Raw genomic sequence first — 20,783 nt, 5'->3', positions numbered from 1 at the left:
AACTGGGTTATTCTGTTAGTGAAGATGACATTGGGCAAGTGGAAACTAGGTTTCTGTGAGCATGGTTAAGCAAGCAGTTGTGCATTATGCCTGTGCAACCCATTGTGCATAACTCTTGTGCAACCCACTCTGCAATCGGTTGTGCAACTGCTTGCACAACTGCTTGCACAAGGGTAATAATGAGCAACCACTCACCCAACGGAACAAGTCAGCGGAATGTCATTAGCGCTATTTGCTTTTGCAGAATGACACCATCTTGCAGATAACACCCAAGGATTCCACAAAGCAACTTTTTGTGGACGGTCCCATTTGTCTGATAACAATTACCCAACATTCCTTTCTTTGCCAACAACTTACCAGTGGACATATTTTAGGTTGGGTCATTGCAACAGAGTCACAATAGAATCCAGCTGGACATGGTTTGCATGTATCTCCTCCATCCATCGTGGAATTATCCCAGTAGGAGCCAGGCAGACACGGAAAAGAGAAGGGGGAGCCTGTCCCTGGGGGACAGGCGTATCCAGTGGGGCAATCTCCAGTCTAAGAAGAAAACAGGCACACACACACGAGCTGTTAATTATACAACATTCCTCATGACAGGGATAGAAGAATCCAGCCAGCCAGCACAATGAAGAAGACAATGAGCAGGCATAAGAAGGAGATCTGTCTGTCTGTCTGTCTGTCTGTCTGTCTGTCTCTCTTTCTCTCTCTGGCTCAGTTCAGACAACACATTTCTCAACCGTGGTTTTAGAACCCCCCACGGTGAAGTTTTTAAACCACTGTTGAGAAATGTGTTGTCTGGCGGGAAAACTCCACCCCACAGTGGAGCTTTTTTTGGGGGGAAACACACCATGCTGAATATCCATGCTGCACAACCATTGTGTTGTGCGGAGGGGTCGGGAGTTTTCTGTTGTATTGAGTTGACTTTTCCCACTCACTACAGAGTTTCCTGGCAAGAGTGGCAAAAGCAGTGAGTGCCGCTCTAGGAGAGCTGCCAGGATTGTTTTGGTGGTGTTTTACTTTGGGGGGGGGGCAGTTTGCCACAATGGCTGATGGGATACCATTGGGAGGACCAGGGGAGAAGAGAGGGTGGAGGAACTGTCAATGAAACATCGTGATGGATTTTACTCTGCTCCATGGTAGCCCACAATCACACAACGGTGGAGTTAGAACATGTGTGAGGAGTACTCCCCAAAACCTCAACCACCGAGTGGAGTTTTCACACTGTGTTGACTAATTTGTTGTCTGAACTGAGCCTTTCTCTCTCTAATGCATAAGCATTCAAGAAGTGTGTGTGGGGTATGCTTAAGGAGGAGACAGAATGGGAGTACTCACAGGCTGAGATATTCCTTGGGGTTCTCGCCCTTCTCTGAAGCAGTACTTGCCCATGGGGCACAACAAGCATTGCTCAGCTCTGCCCAGCCCCCTTTGACCACCATATGTCCCATTAGGGCATGGCCTAGCACGCGAATGCTGGAAGCAAAAAGAAGAGAAGCTGCTCTGAAACTCTAACAACAGCAACATTTTATACGCACTTAAGAGTGTTCAAAGCACCACATACTTTCTCAATAAGTTTGAGTCTATTTGTTGAGGTCTGGATCAAGACAGTGGTTTCCTCTTACAGTACAAGTGTCAAACGTAAACAGCAAAGCTACGAAGGGTGTGATCTTAGTTTATCTATTATTGCTGCTGGGAATGAGCACTGTGATTAGCTTGTACATAGTTGAGCTCTGGAATGTCACGGGCTGCACTGTATGCATTTCATAGTCACATGGTCCCACTGTTTACATCTGCCCCTCCTTAACCATATATATCTGCTCGCAGAGGTTAATACGTATGCATCTGATGAAGTGGGCTCTGGGTCACAAAAAGCTTATGTCAAAATAAATCTGTTCATCTTTAAAGTTACTGCATGACAATTTGTGAAACATTATCTTAGTAAACCTCCTAACGACAGCTCTTTAAAGTAGATCAAGGATCCGTGAACTTAAACATCATAAAGTCATTTGGGTTCAACAGAATGTTCTTGTGTTTTGGACTTCAGCCTCTGTCTTGGACCGTTAGTAGACCTTCTGGGAAATGAGTATTTTGTGACTGGCCATGCCCGCCGGCAGCCATTTCATGAATGGGCAAGGTCCTTCTGCCTGCCATGGCAGCCATTTTGTGAGAGCACCCATGACAGTCTCTCAAAATTCCAAATGTGCCCAATGACCCAAAACATTTGGGGACATTTGTACTACACTACAGTATCTCCCCAGCCCCTCATTCTGCAGCATCCCAGCCCAGTGAATCAGAAGGGGACAAGAGCAAATGGCAATAATCAAAACAAGAGTACTTACGACATCCCCCTGTGGGCAATAGTAGCCTCTTGGGCAGGCGTGGCCACTGACATTTGGAGCAGCTGCCAGTCCTTCAGGGCAAAGCATACCTGCTGGGCAGACCATCATATGCACCATGGCCTCCCTGCTGGTGTTCATGTCTGAGCAGTAGTGCCCAACAAGGCAGGGTGAGCAGGACATGGACCCAGGTTCCTGCGCAATGGGAGGAGGAGACATCATCATCACAGCCTTATTTCAAGAAGAGCAGGGTAGGAAAAGTGTGCACAGAAAATCCCAAATGGACAGGGGAACCAGAGAAACAGGAGGACCCATGGGAATGTGGTCCAATTGACTTACCAAGTACCACACACCATGTTGTACCAGCAATAAAATTAGGGTTCAGTGGTGTTAAAGACCATAATGGCTTCCCATCAATGGACTTGTTGGACTTTTCTCTTCTTCTGCTCTTTTTTTCCCTCTCTAACCACTTAGCTTGACAAAAAGTTATGGAGAACTTGAATTCTAGCACAAGCTTTTCTGGTATTTTAGTTGGTCTTAATAAAGGTACTACCCAACTGTGGATTTGGGATATTTTTTTGCGGGTCTCCATTCATCATTCACTCCACATCTCTGATGATAACACACATGTCTAAATGATGTATCATCAAAATCATGAAGCTTCCAGGCTATATGGAAACAGCAGTACAAACCTGAGAGCAGTAATGTTTATTTTTCCCCCTCCATCAATATTGAAATGTTGATCATTAACAGTTAAACATTGTTCATCCCAAGGTAGCGACAGATGAGTGGGGCACAGGGTTTGCCATTTGTTTATCAGAGGAACCATCTTGCCCATCTCAGCTTTTGTAGCTCTAACACACTATTTTAGCTTTGATGGCAAAAGGGACATTCAATTTCTTTGCAATTTGTACTCCCCCAGGAGCCAATCTGAAACACTAGCCACATCCTTCTTTTCCACAGCTTTAATCGTTTCGACAACGAGGAGGGGAAAACCATCCAAATTACACATTTCTTCAAAATGGCAAGCGGCCAGCTGGATAGCCACCAGAGCCTATTAAAATGACAGCAATTTCCATGTCAATCGGAATGTGTTTCTCAAACCCCTATGATTTGCATTAATGATCATCAAAGGAAGACCATCGTACAGCCAATTGTGTGCGGTGGGGCTGCAAAAGTCACAGTCCTCAAGAGCATTATGTACCTGTTGCAAAAATGGATCCAGAAATGCTTTTCATCTGTTCCTATAAGACAGTCGTACAAATTAATCAAAGGTCCTTCAGCAGTACAACCAACCTGGCAGGCAAGAATGGAATGGTACTTACTGAAAAATTGCCAGCACCACATATGTGAGGGGTGATGGTGCCCATGTCAGGGCAGTGGTACCCCCCAGGGCAGGGAATGCAATCTCCAGTAGATTTTGCTCCTTGCTCTGAACAGTATGTTCCCCTGTATGAAGAGAAAGCAGAAGTTGGAGGACGGTTCACCATTTCAATCACTTTAATACTATTTTGAGAAAACAGAGTAAAGGCACTCTGTTTTCTCAAAATAGAATTCATGTCAGAGACACACCCTAAAAGGAATTGTCCAAGAATTTAAGGAAATAAGAAGAGCCCTTCTGGATCAGACCAACGGTCTATCTAGTCCAGCATTCCGTTCACACAGTAGACAACCCACAGGAAATCCACAAGCAACACATGAGTGCAACAGCCTTTTACAAACTCTGGTTGGTGGCCCAGCTATGCCCCTATCTGGACAGGGATAACCTGGCTTCAGTTGTCCATGCTCTGGTAACCTCCAAGTTAGATTACTGCAATGTGCTCTATGTAGGGCTGCCTTTGAAGACAGTTCGGTAGCTGCAGCTTGTGCATAATGCAGCGGCCAGATTGATTTCGGGAACCAGAAGGTTTGACCATATAACACCTGCTCTGGTCCGCTTGCACTGGCTGCCTGTCTGTTTCCGAGCCCAATTCAAGGTGCTGGTTTTGACCTATAAAGCCTTACATGGCTTGGGACCACAATACCTGTCAGAATGCCTCTCCTGACGTGAATATACCCAGTCACTACGTTCAACATCTAAGGCCCTCCTCCGGGTGCCTACTCCGAGAGAGGCTCTGAGTGTGGCAACGAGGGACAGGGCCTTTTCGGTGGTGGCCCCCAGGCTATGGAATGATCTCCCTTATGAGGCTCGCCTGGCACCAACGCTGCTATCTTTCCGGCGCCAGGTTAAGACTTTCCTCTTTGCCCAGGCATATGGAAGCACATCTTAATCACCCACATGTTTATTTTAACTCATTCTCTCATTCTCTCTTACTGTCAATGATGTTACGCTTACTCCGGTCAAGGAAGCTCGTAGCCTTGGCTTTATATTCGACTCCTCGCTCTCCTTTATTCCTCATATTGAGGCAGTAGCTAAATCTTGTCGATTTTTCCTGTATAATATTGCCAGGATTCGATCATTTTTGTCTGTCTCTTCTGCCAAAACGCTTGTTCATGCGCTGGTTATTTCACGGTTGGACTACTGCAACCTTCTTCTCTCTGGCCTTCCTTCTTCTCACATCAGTCTGCTGGTTTCTGTTCACCACTCTGCCGCAAAGATCATCTTCTTGGCTCGCCGCTCCGACCATGTTACTCCGCTTCTGAAATCTCTTCATTGGCTTCCAATTCACTACAGAATCCAATATAAACTTCTCCTGTTAACCTTCAAAGCTTTTCACGGTCTAGCTCCTTCCTATCTCTCCTCTCTCATCTCACACTATTGCCCCGCTCGTGCTCTTCGCTCCTCTGATGCCATGTTTCTCGCCTGCCCAAGGGCCTCTACTTCCCTTGCTCGGCTTCGTCCATTCTCTTCTGCTGCCCCTTACGCCTGGAACGCTCTTCCAGAACATTTGAGAACTACAAGTTCAACCGCAGCTTTTAAAGCTCAACTAAAAACTTTTCTTTTTCCTAAAGCTTTTAAAACTTGATGTTGTGCAGACTTCTACTGTTACTTTCTACTGTTAGTTTTACCCTACCCTGTGCCTGCTTACCCTACCCTGTACCTGTTTGCATTCTCTTCCCCTCCTTATTGTTTTACTATGATTTTATTAGATTGTAAGCCTATGCGGCAGGGTCTTGCTATTTACTGTTTTACTCTGTACAGCACCATGTACACTGATGGTGCTATATAAATAAATAAATAAATAATAATAATAATAATAATAATAATAATAATAATAACTGTTTTTAATGCTTCATGTATGTATGTTCTGTGTTTTAGAATTTTAAATTTGGTATACTTGTTTTTATCTCATTTTAGAATTTCTGTAAACCACTCAGAGAGCTCTAGCTATGGGGGCGGTATATAAGAGTAATAAATAAATAAACAGCACCCTCCCACGTATGGTCCCTGCAACTAGTAGAAAGGCTTACTGCCTCTGATACTGGAGGTAGCATGTAGCCATCAGGTCAAGTAGCCATTGAGAGCCACATCCTCTATGAATTTGTCCATTCCACTTTTAAAACCATCGAAATTGGTAACCATCACTACATCTTGTGGTAGTGAATTCCATAGTTTTACAACATACTTTTTTTGAAGAAGTTCTTCATTTTATCTGTCCTGAATCTCCCTCCAATTAGCTTCATGGGATGACCCGGGGATGACCCTGGGTATTATGAGAGGGAGAAAAATTGTCTCCCTATCCATTTTCTACACAACATGCAAAATTTTGTACACCTCTATCATGTTTCCCCTTACTTGCCTTTTTTCTAAACTAAAGACTCCCTGACATTAGAAGCTTTTCTCATAAGGGAGTTACTACATTCTCTTGATGATTTTAGTTGCTCATTTCTGCAGTTTCTCAAACTCCACAATGTCTTTTTTTAGATGTGGTATGACCAGACTTAGAATACCCCATACAGTTCTGGTCACCACAGCTACTTCACGCAGTGCATAGTTAAACTATGGAATTCACTACCACAAGATGTAGTGATGGCCACCAACTTGGATGGCTTTAAAAGGGGGTTGGACCAATTACTGGAGGAGAAGCCTATCAATGGCTACTAGCCCTGATGGTTGTGTGTTGCCTCCAGTATCTGAGGCAGTAAGCCTATATACACCAGTTGCTGGGGAACATGGGTGGGAGGGTGCTATTGCACCATGTCCTGCTTTGTTGGTCCCTGGTCAACAGCTGGTCAGCTGTTGTGTGAACAGAGTGCTGGACTAGATAGACCCTCAGTTTGATCCAGCATCAGGGCTCTTCTTATGTTCTTAATGATGAATCCAGTTTCAGAATCTACTATCATGTTACATATTATACTATCCAAGTACGGGTCAGTGTGACATTTTTGACTTACGGTGGGCAGAGAGCTGGCTTGGCGGTTCCTTCAGGGCAGTAGGCACCACTGGGACAGGCAATGCAATCATCTATGTTATCATTTCCAAGCCTATTGCTATAGCTTCCTGCTGGGCAAGGGAACTGTGTACTTGTCTGAGTACCTTTTTCAAAGACACAAAAGGGACAGGATGAACTCAACCATAGTCATAGGCAAAGGGGGGGGGGAATCAAAGACATACTCTTCCCAATCTTGAATGGAGTAGGCCAAGTTAATTCAACTGACAGAAAACCAGTGAACAAGTATACTTCTTTATTGCGATCCATAGATCCATGAAAAAACAAGAATCAAACATGAAATCATACAGTTAGAGCTATTATGAACTTATGTCTAATACACAGAGAGCTCTAATCCTGGCCGCCACTGTAAGAAATTTAGCAACAGCCAAAGTTACTCTTGAGGACTTATCTTCTAACAGAAACTTAACATAAAATTTGTCTCAACTTCTGGACAGTTTACTCAACAATGGGGTGATCATAAGATGGCGGGCCTGATTATAAAAGCTACAGGACAGAAGGATATGCTCCATCGTCTCCACTTCCATGTTCCTACAGGGGCACCGTCGTTCCTGATAGGGGACACCAGCATATCTGCCCTGAAGTAATTCAATAGAATAAACATTGCATCTGGCCTTGGAGAAAGCAATACGATATTTAGCCACCGACAGGTTCTTTAGATAGTCAGCCAGCTGAAGAGGCCCAACGTAATGAACATGCAATGCACTGGGAGAGCAGGAAACATAAGAGCGAGCGCGTAAGTCGCAGAAGGCGATATCCCACAGTCTTTGTTTAACAGTTTTCATAGCAAAATTCAAGCCCAGATTAAGGAGGAGGGAAGAGGAGAGACCGATTGAAGCTGGGCATCTACCATCTTGCCCTGTCTACTTGCTCACTGGTTTTCTGCTTGTCAAGCAAGCTAGTGGCAGCAATGAGGAGAAAGAGGATGAGGAGCAATAGCAACTCATGGGGGGAATCTACACGTCGTACGGAAGGCGCTTGCATGCGCCTCCAGTACGCCCCCCAAACGATGGTGTAGATTCCTGCCTACCTGCCCAGAAGAGACGGAGGAGGAGGAGGAGGCTGGGGAATCCGGCCACGTCCTTGCTGCCGCCGCCTCCCCGCCGGCCTCCTGCTGCTGGGGTAAGAGCAACCCGGGTCGGAGAGCTCGGCGGAAGTGGAAGCCGAGCTCTCCGACCCGGGTCGCTCTTACCCCGGCAGCAGGAGGCCGGCGGGGAGGCGGCGGCGGCGGCAAGGACGCGGCTGGTTCCCCAGCCTCCTCCTCCTCCACCTCTTTCTCCGTCTCTTCTTTCTTCCGTCTACACCATCGTTTTGAGGACGCACTGGAGGCACACGCAAGCGCCTTCAGTACGACGTGTAGATTCCCCCCTGGTGAGAAAGGTAGAATCATCAAGGGAGGGAACCTGTTGAGGGTGTCTTGTCCAAGTGTCCTCTAAAACCTGAAGCTGGCATTGCAGATATTGAGTAGTTGGGCTGGGCTGGGAAGCCCCCAGCCCAAGATCTTGGGAGCTGGTGCCACTTAGACAAGCCAAACCAGGGCTAGATGTCTCAATCAACTATCTGATTCACTACAAGTCATCTCCTTATATCAAGTCTTCCAGAAACTGCATCGCACCAGATTTCTTTGCTTCTTACTCATTTCCCATTGTGGCTTTTCTTGAAAACCAAGACATTCGGCTAGACACAACATTGGTCTGATTCAGTGAGACAGCTCTTGTATCCTTATGGGTATATTAACTGAAGCAGCAGGATAGAACTCTGGAAGGCGTTTGGAATCATGACAATTCATGTCACATAATCCCAGTCTACATTTCCAGGGACATTTGAAACTCCATTGGTGAAAAGTGCCATCCACAAGCTTCTTGGTCTTTTGGTCTTGAGAATCCTGATCTTCATGGACTTGTGACCTTCCAGGGGCCTTGATCTTGCCATGTCCTGCACTGATCCTGATTTAAGAGGTTGGAAAGAATACAATGGAAGAATTCCAATGACAAACAGATGCATGGAAAGCAAGCTCAACCTGGCTGTCTCTGCCTTACCCTCTGGGCAGAAATGACCTGCACTGCAACTTCCTGAAGGGGCCTGAGCACCTGCCATGCAGAACCATCCAGATGGACACAGCACACAGTCTTTTTCTGATGCTAGTCCTGTCCTGTTGCTCCAGGTGCCAGGTGCACAGCTGTACTGCATTGGGTGCTTGGTTCCTGGTGGGCAGTAGTGACCAGCTGGACATGGGGCAGGTGGTTTCTGCTTCCCCCCTGAGCCTGTGAACACAATGATGGATGGTCAGCGTTGAAGCCCAGTCTAGGCCAGGAAATCAAGTAGAGCTTTGCACAAATGGCCTCTTGAGACTCGCCTCTCTATGGGCAGAGAAACGGGGCAGGCAGGGGACTATTTCACCAAATTTCTCCACAGGGCCCAAATACTATCTGTGGTTGGTCTGCATATTTCCAAGTTGGCAGGACAAAAATAATAAAAAAAAGACTTTTAAAAAATGCAGATGTTTGAAAGACGCCCACATATTTTTTTTTTCATATTTGAAAATGTGCACAAATGCCCTTTAGTCAATGGGACAAAAAATGTGTACATTTCAAAAATGCATACATTTCAGAATTGACACATACATTTGGGAAAGTGTGCGCCAAAATACACATCCCTTTTTGGAGGGTGTAAATTAACAACAACAACCCTTGCAATGTGATACTGAGACTTGTACAGAATGAGCTTCAAGGTGGAATTCAGAGACCATTGATGAGCTCAAGTTTTGCTGGTTCACACATCCCCATGAGGGCTGCAGAATCAGGGCCACTGTTCAACATCTATTTGGCAAGTGGCCAGAATGGAGCTGATCCTATCTGTTCAACGCCACCAGTTTCTGTCAATACTCAGATTTATCAGCCCAGATTTGCTTCTTCAACTGAAACTGATGCCTGTTCATCTTATCAACACTTTGTAAATAACTAAATATGGAGCAACGTACCTCTTGTACAGACAAATCTCTCTGGGCAGGTTTCACACTGGGATTTATCAAAGAGATCAGAGTGGTTGCTGAATGTCCCTGGAGGGCAAGCATTGCTAGGGGCGTGTGGACTGGATGAACCAAACGGGCAAACATATCTGTGAACAAAACATTACTCATCATAAGACTTGGAAAGGAAAGAAAAGGAAAGGAACCTCTCATGCAAGCACAGAGTCATTACTGACTCTTAGAGGGATGCCAGCTTTCGCTGACGTTTTCTTGGCAGGCCTTATAGCGGGGTGGTTTGCCGTTGCCTTCCCCGGCCATGATTACCTTTCCCCCATCTAGCTGGGTAATCATTTTACCGACCTCAGAAGGATGGAAGGCTGAGTCGACCCAAGCCGGCTGCCTGAAACCAGCTTCCGCTGGGATCAAACTCAGGCCATGGGGAGAGTTTCAGCTGCAGAAACTGCTGCTTTACCGCTCTGCGCCACACGAGACTTAGGCCTCTCGAAATAAGGGAGATGACTCTCCCAGTGCTAAACCTCTGTACTTCCCCACTAGGAAACTACTCCTTTTGCTTGGGAGCATGGGTGGGAGGGTGCTGTTGCATCATGTCCTGCTTTGTTGGTCTCTGGTCGACAACTTGTTGGCCCCTGTGTGAACAGAGCGCTGGACTGGATGGACTCTTGGTCTGATCCAGCAGGGCTCCTCTTATGGCCTTACATCTCTATTTCTGTTGTCGTGTGGAGTAATGGGGTTGCCATAGAAGCCATTGTATGACATCAGAAATGATGGTTGACACAACTCATACCCTCCATCTGTCTGCATCATTTTGTGACCATATGATGAAAGTTTCATTTATTTCTTAATTTAAAGTATTTTGATTTCCCTTTTAGAGTGATGCCCTCACCAAGTGACATACACAAACCAGAGCAGCGTTAGTCAAATGTACAGAGTACATTGAACAGCTCTTCTAAAATTACAAAGTTAATGGCAACCTCAGTTAAAGGTGGCATTGAAGAGGAAGCCCCACAAGGCTTACCTGTAGAGAAGGGGCAAATAGTTAGGAAGGGAATTCCACAGTTTTGTGGCCACCACCAAGAAGGCCATATTTCTTGTGCCCATCAGCCTAACCAATCGACTGGGAAAGATGGGAGTTGCAGTCCAACACAGAAGAAGAACACCAAGTTGGGCAAATGCCCTCTTAGTCCTATTCCAGACATGCTACAGCCTCTATTTCCCTCGTGCCCCAAACTTGGCCACTTGGGCTTGCTTGAAGATGGCAGTTTCAAGAAGAGATACAAAGGAGGCTGGACAGCCCAAACCTACCCTGGCATGCAGTCTGAGTCTGGCATGGCCAAGCCAGCTTGGGTGCAAACTCTCCCTGCAGGACACGTTCTGCAGTCTGTAGATTCATCTTGTCCCTGGAGTGGATTGTAGGTCCCCGAGGGACATGGATTCGGGTAACTTGTTCCATTAGGGCAGAAATATCCAGCAGGGCACTTCAGACACTGTTTTGCTCCTGGATGAGGAGGACAGGAAAAAAGAAAGAAAAAGGAAGAAAATTATCACCAATAACGAAGACTATATAGATTGCCCTGATTTCCCTGAAGAATGTGAGGTTACTGAGAGTTCCACTACAATACCAATCCCTGTCAAAGGAGGGATAAGGGATGGAGTTGCTTTAAGCTAGTTAGGGCACAAACCTATGCATGCTCAGACAGAAAAAAATACAACTCCCAGCATGCACCATCCAGACATGGTGGCTGGGGCATGCTGGGAGTTGTAGGACTTCCCCACCCCCCAGAGTTGTGCCTAGCTGCTTTAAGTTTGCAAAGTGCTCGGAGGCATTTTCTAAGTAACAAAATAGATCCCCAAAAGCAGAGGGGAGTAATGCTGGCCTTCGTTGGGGCACAGTTGGAGGGTGTGGTCTGGTGGGAGAATGGGTGGGCCAGAATGACAGAGGCCTGTTGAGCCACATGCAGACCACGGGTGGGAGGTTCCCCACTGTTGCTCTAGTCAATACTGGGTTAGACATAATGTGGCCAGGATCACTTCTTGATCATCCCAGAGTGCAGGACACGGAATAATGGGCTCAAGTTACAGGAAGCCAGATTCCGGCTGGACATCAGAAAAAACTTCCTGACTTGTTAGAGCAGTACAAAAATGGAACCAATTACCTAGGGAGGTGGTGGGCTCTCCCACACTAGAAGCCTTCAAGAGGAAGCTGGACAGCTATCTGTCAGGGATGCTTTAAGGTGGATTCCTGCATTGAGGAAGGGGGTTGGACTTGATGGCCTTAGAGGCCCCTTCCAACTCTACTATTCCAGGATTCTATGCTTTTGTATGCACACCAGCAGAGTGCATTCAGCCAATTTCTCAGCTTCTCTACTCACACACTTCTGAATAGGGAAAGGTCATGTCTGTTCTGGATGGGATGGGGTCATAATCGCAGAGTGTATGCTTTGAACGCAGAAAGTTCCAGGTACACTCTTTGGCATCGCCAAATAAAAGGGTCAGGTAGCCAATCATGGGAAAGTGCCAGTCAAAGCAGAGTCAGGTAGATGGACCAAGAGTCTCCCCAAGCTTAAGGTGATTTCCTATGTTTTTAAATATGATGTGGAGCCCAGGTTTAAGGGCCACCAGGTGGTGCTGTTGGATCAACTGAACTTTCATATTATCGGTCTCGTTTTATTTAGTGTTTTTAAAATAATAATAATAAGAAAATCCTGGGAGTTTTAAAAAGCAGTAGGGATTTTTGTTCACAGCAGATCATATGAGAAAGAGCAACATTAAACCCCGAAGAAATATATCAGCCAATGAACAAGCGTGGGTGCAGGTTCGCCATCGACTCTTTTTAAATGTAGTTAATTTAAGAGCACCTGCGTCTGGGCCTTTGAAGAGACAGGTCTGTATTACAAAAAGCAGAGCCCACATTTGTATTCTGAATGGAGAGTGTGCTGAATGGCTTCCGCAGACTGGCGATAGACTCAGCACAAACACTGGGACACCTGCAGGAATGTCAAACATCCCAAAGGTGTGGTGGGGCTGGGGAAATGAGCACCTTAAAAAATGGAGCCACCTCATTGTGGGCATAGAAAGGAGGCGCCATTGAGATAACAATGAGGAGCAAATGAATGAGGCCCAGCTGGAGTGAATCTCACCAGCCACACACATTCACAGAGCGCATTTCTATCTGGCAAGGGAAGTGAAACACAAACTAGGGGTGTGCACGGACCCCCCGCTCCGCCCCGCGGGCTGATCCGAAAATTTCGGATGGGCCCGCTCCACGCCGCTCCGCCCATACTCCGCTCCTCTTCGCCGCTGAGCTCCGGCTCCGAATTGGAGCTCCGCAGTGGAGGGGAGTGGCGCCAGGTAAGGCCGGGAGAGGGGGGGGGTTAAAGCTGCAGGAGCTATACTACAGTGAGCAGATTTAAAAGAGGGCAGGGCACCTGCAGCTTTAACTGTTGTGATGAAGAGGGAATTTCACCAGGTTCTCCATATATACAATTGACACCTGAAAATTCCCTTTTCAGTACAACTGTTAAAGATACAGAAGCCCTGTCCTCCTTTTCATATGGTCACCCTAAGCTAGAAGGATCTCTCCTCCCCTGGATCTCATTTTGGTTTCCAGGGGTTTGCCCCAGGGTGGCTTCGCAGTAGCAGCATATCAACTGCATGATGCAGCCGCCATTGTGAAGCCATCCGGGGGCAAACACTCAAAACTCCACTCCAAAAAAGTTGGGCACTTCATCCAAGTTTTTGGGCAGCAGAGGCTTGTCACAGCCCATGGCACCCCCTGATTGGTCACTATGGTCTGGACAGGGAAGGGGGCAGCCCCACTCCTCTGTAAAAGTAAATGAATAAATACGAGGGGAATAGATGAACAGGGCCGTTCCTCCTCCCCCACTTTTTAAATTTTATTATCTGCATCTGCTCAGCTGGGCAGGTACAGATAATAAAAATAAAAAGAAATCAGGGGGAGGGAGGAACAGGCAGCCAGAGGGAGGAGAGGTGGTTAAGGAAACAGGGACTGGCTGGCGAGATCACATTACGCCAGTCCTTTTACAACTTCATTGGCTGCCAGTCCAGGTTCGGGCCCGATTCAAAGTGCTGGTATTGACATTTAAAGCCCTAAACGGTTTGGGGCCAGGTTATTTGAAGGAACGCCTCCTCCCATATGTATCTGCCTAGACCTTAAGATCATCTCCAGGGGCCCTTCTCCGTGAGCCCCTGCCAAAGGAAGTGAGGCAGGTGGCTACTAGGAGGAGGGCCTTCTCTGTTGTGGCACCCTGGCTGCGGAATGAGCTCCCCAGAGAGGTCTGCCTGGCGCCTACACTGTACTCCTTTCGTCGCCAGCTGGAGACCTTTTTATTCTCTCAGTATTTTAACACTTAATTTTAACTTAAATTTAAATTTTACTGTTCTAACTCTGTATTTTAATCTTATATCAATTTTGCCGCGTGGTTTTTATCCTGGTTGTGCTTTTTATACTGTATTTTGTATTTGTGCTTTTAAGATGTTGGTTGTTTTATTATGGTTTTAATTTTTGAGAACTGCCCAGAGAGCTTCGGCTATTGGGCGGTATAACAATGTAAAAAATAAATAAATAAAATAAAATAAATAAGGAAAAATGCTTCTAGAGCTTAGATCTAACTTAGATACTTCTTCCCTCACTGGAAAAATAGCCATATTTCAAACTACTCACTAGTGTGCCAGGAGGAAAAAAATAATAATTAAAGACAAACGACAATTATCAAAATAAATGAAGCGAGTGCAGTTTGTGATGTGCCACCATCGGATGGTATGGTTTGTTTTTTTTTTAATTGAGTTTGCCCAATTACTTCTCAATTTGCAAAACTCATTCACACTGAACAGGTTTCCCCACTCATTACAGGACGGCTTCTAAAAATCGTACTGTAAGGATAATAACTAATAATCCAGAAGGTAAGTAAAAAAAAAGAACAGAAAAAAAAGAACCCAAATGCTTAAGGGAAATAAAAAGCTGGAATTAGTTTAAAAAACAAAATGATCCGATGAGCCTGTTAGTTTCCGCTGTAGTTAAATGAAAGCCTTATGAAAACTATTTCTCTGTCACTTTGCTTTTCTGGTAATAAATGATATACCTGCAATAGGAACTGAGCAGCTGTCTGAGCCTATCCTTGGAGAAGTAAATATGACAGAGGTGAAAATTGTGACCTTACAGCACAGTTATTGCATAGAACAAGGGTGGTCAGCCACTTGCAGCCTTCACATTGAATCTGCCCACTAGAGGAATTGTATCTGGTAGCTGTTGGCACTACCAAATTTTAATCATGTCGGACTGGAAAGATTGCTCACAAATTCAGTAGAGGGGGACTGGTCAAATGCCCAGTGATGGACTCCACACTTTCCAGTTACATATCTTTGTGTGTGTGTGTGTGTGGGGGATTTGTATGCAGCATGTGCGCAATATGTAAAACAACAGATGTGCAGATATTGTTATTATGCCTGAGTACATTTATTTATTTATTTATTTATTTATTTCAATATTTATATGCCGCTCCCCATTGAAAATTTCGGAGCAGTGTACAAGATAAAATGAAAATAAAAACAGAATAAAACAAAACAAATTTTTAAAAGAAGCAAATACAGTGTCTCATGGCTGGACATTAAGGAGAGGCTTCCTGGAATAATGATGATTTCAGGAGGCACTGAAAGGAGTACAAAGTTGGCGCCTGCCTGACCTCCAGAGGCAGGGAATTCCACAGGAGGGGAGCCACCACGCTGAAGGCTCTTCCCCAGGTGGACTCCAATCGGAGGATAGGTCTATGTGGAACCACCAGGAGCAGGCCCTCGGATGACCTCAGTGACCGGGCAGGTTGGTAGGGGAGAAGGTGCTCTCTCAGGTATCCTGGTCTCTAGTTGTTTAGGGCTTTGTACACAAGTACAAGAACCTTAAACCTGGCCCGGTAGCGAATAGGCAGCCAGTGCAGCTCCCTCAGCAGAGGAGTTACATGCTGGAAAGGGGCAACTCCAGACAACAGCCGAGCTGCAGCATTCTGCACTAGCTCCAGCTTCCGGAGCAACTTCAGGGGCAGTCCCACACAGAGCGTGTTCAATACATCTCATTATCTAGCAGTATCTGGTCACTTTCCTTCCCAAACAGATTCTGGAATCAGCTATAGAGGGTGTGGGGTTTCTGCTCAAGGGACGCTTGATTTTAAGTCTTCCAGACTTTTAGGAAAGGTGAGGGCATTTGTCACCTTGCCATGTATTCGACAATGAAGATCCTGGATCAAATTACTTTCCTCCTGTGATGGGATTCTGTTTAGCTTGGTATATACTGAGAAGTGTAATTTTCTGCATCCTACGCTCCTTTAAGTAGTGGATAATGAGAAGTTATACTTACAGATGCCAATTAACTGGCACCATTGTGCTCCCTTGGTTGATATCCGACAAGATCAGCACAGATCAGGCATGTGGGATACATATTCATGAAGGTGCCCTCTGCTTCAGAGGAGGCTGTTCATGCAGTGGTTTCCATTAAAAATAGGTTTATTTCACTTACAGGTATCATCCATTACGACAAATGCCATGACAAAGGCCGTTGGCCAAACCATCCATCTCCTGTCCTAATGGACGTCAATTGTAAGTAAAATAAACCTGTGCGTTAATAGAATGGACTCCATCAGCTACCTAATCTCTCTACAATAGTGTTCCCATGGGAATCTGCTGGCATTGCAGCACAGAGAGGCATTAAATGTTGAGAGGCAAATGGGATGGAGAGTGCAGCCTCTCTCGCTCTGCTTACCTGTTTCCATCCCATTCTGATGGCTTCCTGTTTGTCATAGGAACATAAGAACATAAGAAGAGCCCTGATGCTGGATCAGACCAAGGGTCCATCTAGTCCAGCACTCTGTTCACACAGTGGTCAACCAGCCATCGGCCAGGGACCAACAATGCAGGACATGGTGCAACAGCACCTTCCCACCCATGTTCCCCAGCAAGTGGTGCACACAGGCTTATTGCCTCAAATACTGGAGATAGCACAGTATTCCCATCTGTATGTAGAGAGATTAGGTAAGTGATGGGACCTCCTCCTTCCAGCCCCCTGCTGGTCAGACTTCTCAACTTACACCCTAGCTTGCAGCTGATTGATTCTGAAGAGGGCTTCTTTTGAGGTTCTGCCCAAGGACTCTGCCCAGTCTCAAATCCCCTGAGATTCACACTTCACCTCCCGACTTACAGTCCAGTGCTGGTTGCTTATGCCTGCAGGTTCATAAGTACATATGAGCATTTCATTTTTTGCTCACAAAACATGTGAGCGTGCCCCATTCGAAGTGCTGAACATGAGCACAAGCGTGTGTCTGCAGAAAACATTCACAAATTGTTGAAACCTATAGCCCAACTTTGTATCTTGCTAAAAAAAAGTGGAAAAAAACCCTAATAATTCTCAAATGCCTGCATGTACAAATTTCTAGGAAATTTCCTTGGTGTCTAACTTGCCTTGCTTTATGCCAGAGGATAGTAAATAAGCACTATAACTGTCAGGCACTGTAGAAGAGCCTAATTAGTGGTGTGATTTAGAGCTGAAATGGTTCTCCACATTGTACAAAGAGGAGATAATATAAGTCATGGACCTGGAAAGTATGAAGATGAACCATCGCTGGGCCTTGCAAAACGCTCTCTGGACTCAAAGCTTCCTGCTGGGCATGGTGCTGTCATGAGCCCATCAGCACGGAAGTGACCTGCAAGATGAGATACACCAATATATTTGTTGTGATGCAACCTTCACGTTCCTCCAAAAGCAATCCCTCTGATAATGGCCTCAAGTCAGGAACATCACCGCAGGAGATGATTGAACGTAGAGCCTACTCAGAAACAGGAGACCTCGTGGGTAGACTATACCACTCCAGAGTACAAGTAGGGTATTTAAAGAGCAGTCAGTCATGCAATTATCCACCTGCAGGCTGAAGTGGTATATGTCTGCATAGACTAGTTAATCTTGACTTTGCGTCAAAATCACTGAGGTATGACTGGGCATGTGGGCTGAAGTAGCCAACAGAGAGGAAGAGCAACCAGTCAGGCAAGGGATTCACTAGAATCTAGAACAACCAATTAGAACAACCAACCAGACAGAGCAACCAATCAGACACAAGGAGTCACTACATTCTAGAAAGCGGCCAATTTGCTCCAACGAGCTTTAGAGTGCAACTGTTTCCGAGCATTAACCTGAGGGGCAGAGCTGGTATTGCAGACCTCCAGCAGAGCGAGTGAGATCCTGGGTGTGCTGCACCTCACCCACACCCTCCGGACAGCAAGAACTTCTATTGCACTTTTCACACTCGGTCTGTCCAGGAGCATGGGTCCAAGAACTGGGTGGACACAAGAGTGGCTGAATCATGCCAACATGGGGACAGTAATGTCCTGTGGGGGGAAAGAGACCAGATGTTACATGATGCAGCAGCATGTGGAATTTCTGTGTGTTTATGATAACTTGCACTTTAAATGTTCTTTGAAAAACACACGAATGACCATGAGATGCCAGATTAACTTAAGACAAGGAATGGCAACACACTACCCTGAAGACCAATAAAACATACTTGTAGAGCACAGAGAACAAGAGAAGCAGAGCGATCTTAGAGGCCAGAGGCCTTCCCCATCCCCATCTCTCATTTTCATTCCCTCTTTAGAAATACTTCTTAAAATAGGAGATGAGGGGGACGGGCAGAAAGAATTTGGGATGATCATTGTATTGTATTTCTTTATTTACAGTCAACAGACCAATATAAAACAAGAAGATACACCATTATATAAAACAGTACAAAGTAGGGATAAAGAAAGAAGAGCGAGTGTTACAAAACCACTAAAGATACTAGATGGTTATTTGCTGGTTTCTGAAAAGATCTGGAGAAAAGATGACTGAGGAGAGATATGTTAGCGGTGGTCAGGTACACAAAAGGGTGCCACAGGGAAGATGGTCAAGAACTATTTTCCATTTCCACAAAAATGAGGACCCAAAATAATCTAAGAAGTTACAGCTACTTAGATTTCAATTAAATATAAGGAAAACACAACCTTCCTGATTGTAAGATCTGTACAACAGTGGAACAGTCTACCTACAGAAGTTGTGGGTTCTCCATCTCTGGAGGTTTTTAAGAAGAGGCTGGACAGCCACCTCTCTTGAATGATTTAACTGGTTTTCCTGGACATTACAGAAGTTTGGATTCTGTATGGTCCCTTCCAACTCCAAAATTTGATGCTTCTATGAATGCTGATCTAGATAGGTCTTTGGTCTGACTCAGCATGGCTCTTCTTGCATTCTGGCTAGTTCTAATGGGAGTAGTAGGCCAAAATGTGGGGTGGGCCACTTATTGCTCAGCCTTGGCCTAGGAACATGCTCCAATCTTTTCCTTGCCCAGTCACATCCTGATCTTGCCCCAGAGCTGGGCTACAGGACAAATTATAGCCCAAACATCAGACTGTTGAGGTCCAGCCAATTGCATATTTATTCCAATCTTTATGAGCCTTGAATAGGATTGTCAATAAATTCGAAAAGGGACTGGCTTGCACATGTTCCATTGTGTCCAAAACTGCCAATTTTTGTAGGCAACAAATATCACAAATCCCATTCTGCCAGAACCGCTAAAATTACAATATTTCTTGCTGATCCCCACGCGTTGCCTCAGTGCCAGCATACATTCTCCTAACTCCATATTGCACACAATGAACACTCCCAGGAGACAACTGGGAGTGTTCATCGAGTATTCATCGAGTGCTAATACTAGATGCTGAAAGCCTAGAAACCTAAGACCCAAGGTTATCTAATTTCCATAACAGTGAATTACAGACCACTGCTCGATGTGAACCACGAGGCTTTTCACGGAGCATCAATCATTCCATCTTATCTTTTATCAGTCAACATCAAGGCAGCCGGAATACAGGAACACTTCATTATTTAATTAAGAGGATCCTCATTACAGACACCAGAATCAAGTTACCGAGTACAGTGGCACAGCAAGAGGTCCCTGGGTGTGCTCATTAAATACTTTGGCTTCTAGTGGAGCAACAGGTCTCAAAGAAGAGGAGAGTCTGGCACTCACTGGAAGATGGAACTTTGGCCCAAGGTATCACCAAGCACCGGCTTGACTTAAGTGTTGAATTCACAGTGACAGGCCTTAAGGAGCTGTCCAGTACTGAAGACGCACCTGATGTATTGGGATGCAGGATGCTTGAGGAATTTGATCTTTGTGAATTCCAAAACAAACTGATCAGCAATGCCTGGACTAATAGGAGGATTGGAACGTAGCTAGCCATCAGATTTTAATTTATTCTTTTATTTGTTTTATTTCTATATTTCTATTTTGCCCAATAGCCAAACTTTAAATGGTTTACAAATGATAAAGCCCCCCCCCAAAGCACAGCATGATAAAATAATAAACTTTTAAAAGTTTAAAATGGAATAACACCAAAATTAAAACCACAGTAAAAGCCATAAGCAGTATAAAGGTCTAAAAAACACAACAATCTATTTAAAAACAAAACTGAAGGGAAAATAAAATAGTCTTCATCTGGTGGTGAAAATATAACAATGCAGACCTATGTGGGCATTTTCTCAAATGTTGCACACTTTTTCAATAATAATAATAATAATAATAATAAACAAAAATGCATTGATAAATGCATATTTTAAAACAAGATAAGCTTAGGACCACACATTTTTAGAGAAAATATGTTTAGAAATGTATATTTTAAACACATATTTAAATATGCATTTAAATGCATTTGTCATGCACCTTAAAAAAAAACCCCAACACCTCTCCATAGAAGAAAGTGAAATTGGAATAGAAAGGATATGATTTGTATCATTTGGAATGGACATGGATGGAATGAGACACGAATGGACAAGCACATGTGAAACTGACATGGGGCATGTCTAGACGAGTGGGGTGGAAGGGTGTGTGGGTGTGTGGGTGTTTCCCTGCCTCAATTTCCATTGCCACTCTGGAAATCGGATATCTACTTCAGGATTTGTGCCTGCCTCCCCATTTCTGGTTAGTAGGCTGGCCGTGGTGTTGCAGAGCTCACTACAATCTTTCAATATGATCCAGC

The 20,783-nt window shown here is 45.1% G+C and overlaps 1 protein-coding gene across 1 annotated transcript in view; it reads right to left on the bottom strand.

Moving 5' to 3' along the window:
* Positions 1-228: 228 nt before the first annotated feature.
* The window catches only part of LOC134407641 (multiple epidermal growth factor-like domains protein 6), a 33,199-nt gene continuing 12,644 nt past the window's right edge, over positions 229-20,783 (bottom strand). Inside the window, exons 6-14 of the mRNA XM_063139510.1 lie at positions 17,312-17,419; positions 11,019-11,211; positions 9,708-9,844; positions 8,767-8,991; positions 6,672-6,813; positions 3,662-3,785; positions 2,340-2,531; positions 1,336-1,473; positions 229-540 (exon numbers count right to left, since the gene is read on the bottom strand). Of these exons, the coding sequence (XP_062995580.1) occupies positions 229-540; positions 1,336-1,473; positions 2,340-2,531; positions 3,662-3,785; positions 6,672-6,813; positions 8,767-8,991; positions 9,708-9,844; positions 11,019-11,211; positions 17,312-17,419 (1,571 nt within the window). The remainder of the gene's footprint in view (positions 541-1,335; positions 1,474-2,339; positions 2,532-3,661; positions 3,786-6,671; positions 6,814-8,766; positions 8,992-9,707; positions 9,845-11,018; positions 11,212-17,311; positions 17,420-20,783) is intronic.

This window comes from Elgaria multicarinata, chromosome 12 (assembly GCF_023053635.1).
Source record: "Elgaria multicarinata webbii isolate HBS135686 ecotype San Diego chromosome 12, rElgMul1.1.pri, whole genome shotgun sequence".
Classification (NCBI taxonomy): domain Eukaryota; kingdom Metazoa; phylum Chordata; class Lepidosauria; order Squamata; family Anguidae; genus Elgaria; species Elgaria multicarinata.
Note: the sequence above shows the minus strand (reverse complement) of the source record. Positions and strands in the feature narration are given on the sequence as shown.